The sequence below is a fragment of the Copadichromis virginalis genome, linkage group LG22 (assembly GCF_057382275.1).
Source record: "Copadichromis virginalis isolate Kocher_CV1m ecotype Utaka linkage group LG22, C_Virginalis_male_GT1.1, whole genome shotgun sequence".
NCBI classification, from domain to species: domain Eukaryota; kingdom Metazoa; phylum Chordata; class Actinopteri; order Cichliformes; family Cichlidae; genus Copadichromis; species Copadichromis virginalis.
The window spans coordinates 5,418,654-5,421,929 of NC_140638.1; the positions used below are offsets into that span (position 1 = coordinate 5,418,654).

The 3,276-nt window shown below is 39.4% G+C and overlaps 1 protein-coding gene across 1 annotated transcript in view; it reads left to right on the forward strand.

Moving 5' to 3' along the window:
• Positions 1-803, forward strand: part of LOC146682512 (biotinidase-like) — a 12,611-nt gene extending 11,808 nt beyond the window's left edge. Inside the window, exons 5-6 of the mRNA XM_085446213.1 lie at positions 1-331; positions 425-803. The exon at positions 1-331 is cut by the window's left edge and continues 194 nt beyond it. Of these exons, the coding sequence (XP_085302339.1) occupies positions 1-331; positions 425-694 (601 nt within the window). The 3' untranslated portion in view covers positions 695-803. The remainder of the gene's footprint in view (positions 332-424) is intronic.
• Positions 804-3,276: the final 2,473 nt, after the last annotated feature.

Here is a 3,276-nt window from a genome sequence, read left to right on the forward strand (position 1 = left end):
AGGAGATCCAGAAGAAGGCAGGCTGCTGGTGGCCAGAGTGCCAGTTTTGGAGCCACTGGTGGGAAACCAAAGTACAGCCAAAGAGGAGGAGGCAGGTGGTATTCAGCCCACATCATCAGTAGCTCCCTCCTACCCCACTTTTGTCTCCAAGATGAACAAAGACCCATTTACCTTTGTCCTCTTAAATGAAACAGAGGGCAATGTTAAAGTGTGCAACGGCACTTTCTGCTGCCACCTGCAGTACAGGTGGTTACTGAAAGACCATAAAGAGCTCTATGCACTCGGCACATTTGCAGGAAACCACAATAGCGTTAGCAAATATGCACTGCAGGTAGGAATGAAATAAATTTTCAATATTTATAAACTGTTAGAAACTGATTATGACTCTGCTCACTTTTATTTGCCACATGTCAAATATCTGCAGGTTTGTGCAATTGTTCGTTGTGCAGGGTTGGATCAAAGCACTTGTGGACAGGTAGTGGAAGAAGCAGAGTCTAAAATGGACTTCCTGTTGGAGGGGAACTTTGACACCAAATACGTGTACCCATCCATTCTGACAAGTCGAATGTCCGTGGAGCAGCCCGAGAGTCTGGAGAGAGCTACAAACTGGAGAGTGACCATGAAGCACTCAAACATGAAGGGTGGTTTAGTCACTGCTTGCCTGTATGGACGAAAATACCAGGAGGACAAATAGTGAGCTATGAAGGAATCAGGAAAATAAAATTCACTGTTAGTGTAAAGAGCTTATCCAACCTTCAGTGATTATACATTTGGTTTGTCTATTAAAATAAACCAAAATATAAGTCTTGAATAATTTGTTATTTAATCTTTATAATACAAACATTGCACCAAGTAACATTCATCTCTGTGTGACAGTTGCATATTCCTCGAAGGCAATATTTAATTGTTTATATCTCATGTACACACATGAACCCAAATCCACAGTATCAGCCACCTTCTCCTGTACACAGCATCAACATTAAAACGTTAAAGCAACAGCATTACATATATACAATCACAGCAACCATTCCGTGGGCTGCTCATTCAGTTCATCAGTTCTATAATATAATGATTCGACATGCACTCAGTGATTCAATCTCAAACTGAAATAAATATGTAGGTTTCAATATTGACTTTCTCTCTTAGGAAACAAAACATTGTTCCTTATTATGAATGCAATGATACAAGTGTCAAAGGTTAAAGAACTCAGAATAAAATCTCAAGTACAGTAGAGAAAACACTTCACCAGGTGGGCCCCATAAGATTGTCCCTCATTTTTTCACATCTTAAAAAGAAAAATTACTCTTCACCAGATGCTCCTCTAGTAAATGTGAATCAAAATTTATGAAAATATTTAAAGGAACTTAATTTAAAAATAAAAACTTACTTTCAGTTTAAAAAGACATTGGCCATGTTACAGACTGAACAGTGACGCTTTTGGAAAATGCTGTTTTCAATCTCTATGTTTTACTGCATTATTATATTAGTGCATCTTTTTTGGGGTGTGTAACTGAAGGAAACTGAACTGACTAGTCGATTCTATTCTTTATAGAAATGAAGCAGCAGGGAGTACAAGGACATAAAACTGCTTGGGCTAGCATATGTATACTACATACCATATAGAAAGAAAAGATACAAATTAGCTGTCCCATCAACACAAGTTAACAGGTTTTGCAATGAACTAATGAACATGAAAGTGCCTCACAGGTTATAATATTTCCTGTGTATTCTAATAGCCATCCAAAAAGATCAACATTCATTAATTTTCTCTTTAATATACAGAGATGACTGGCAATCTAATTTAAAAAATAAAATAAAATAAACCTGGTTCTAGACTGGCACATATGAGGGATATTTAACCCGATTCTTTGATCCCCATGATCAGTGGTAGTCCTAGCTGAAAGAAACTCGGGTCGGGTTTCTCCGAGGCGTTGGCGTCTATGTCTTTACCCTATAAGATTCAAAATTATTCTTAAATAACACTCAGCAATATATTCTCCAGTAACACTCAGATATGCCGTCAGCGGGTTAGTTACGATGTCGGGAGCAGCTGGGAGAACAAAACGACACAGACTGTCCGGGTTGCTTTCCCAAAATCAACTCAAAGGTTTATTCTTTGTGCAGGGTTTTTATAGACAGAAAGGTTCGTGTGTTAACAAGTTTCAAGTTAGAACCATATAAGGAAGGTCCCCCCCGCTCTGAAAGGGGCCTTCTACAATCGTATCTCAACATACCTTTGACAGGTCCGTTAAACACTTAGACAGTTAGAATCCTTTGTTCTACAATTGCAGTAAGATGCACTCTCAAAGCCTATAAATCTTATACAGAAATTTGCTACATCCTGAGTTCTCACACAATCCAGATGGTCTTTACATAAACATCCTCTGCAAGGGAGAGACAAGTAAAAGAGTGATTTGTTGGTGTTTTCCTTCCAACCTTAGTATCTACTTTCACAGTTGACACAGCAAGAGGAGATGAGGTTCAAACAAAGGGCATTGCAGAAACAGGGTCCTTTGTATAATATCATCAAAAGAATACCCAGTACATGCTCCCATAATACTAAAACATCTAACACTAGCCTGTTTGGCGCCCTGGGCGAACACATCCTCTGACCCCCCACCACCACCACCACCACCACACACACACACACACACACACACACACATTAAGGATTGTCCATTGACATAAAACTGTTGTCGGAACCATACTGAATTTCACCAGAGAAACATAGGTTGTATCCCAATTCAGGGTCTGCAGCCTTAAAGTACGCAGCCTCAGCGGTCCTCAAGGGCCGCGTACTCAAAGACCGATGAGGCCGGAAGTGCGAGGCTTGTGAAATGGGACAGTCTAGCCTCCATCGCGCTGCCCAGGTTGCCTAGCAACCACGATAGCTGGAAACGTGTGGTTGACAGAAATGAAGGAGAACATATTTCGTTCATTTGTTTGTTTGTTTCTACACGATCTTTGTGTGATTTAATAAGTATCTGAGGCTGAGACCACAGGACTGTAAAACATGATTGTTGGGCTTCATTTCTGTACTGAACAGTCATTTAAGATTAGCTAGTAAATAACAATTAGTTAATGTTGTTCATGAGACTAAAGTCAGTGTAAATATGATATGGCCAATATTATAGTTATTATATTAATCATTATTAGTATTACAGCAGTGAGTTTGAACTCTCAAATCAAATCGTTTCTATTGTCACATCACATGTGCAGGTACACTGGTACAGCACATGTGAGTGAAATTCATGTGAGTGAACTCTGTGTCAAATA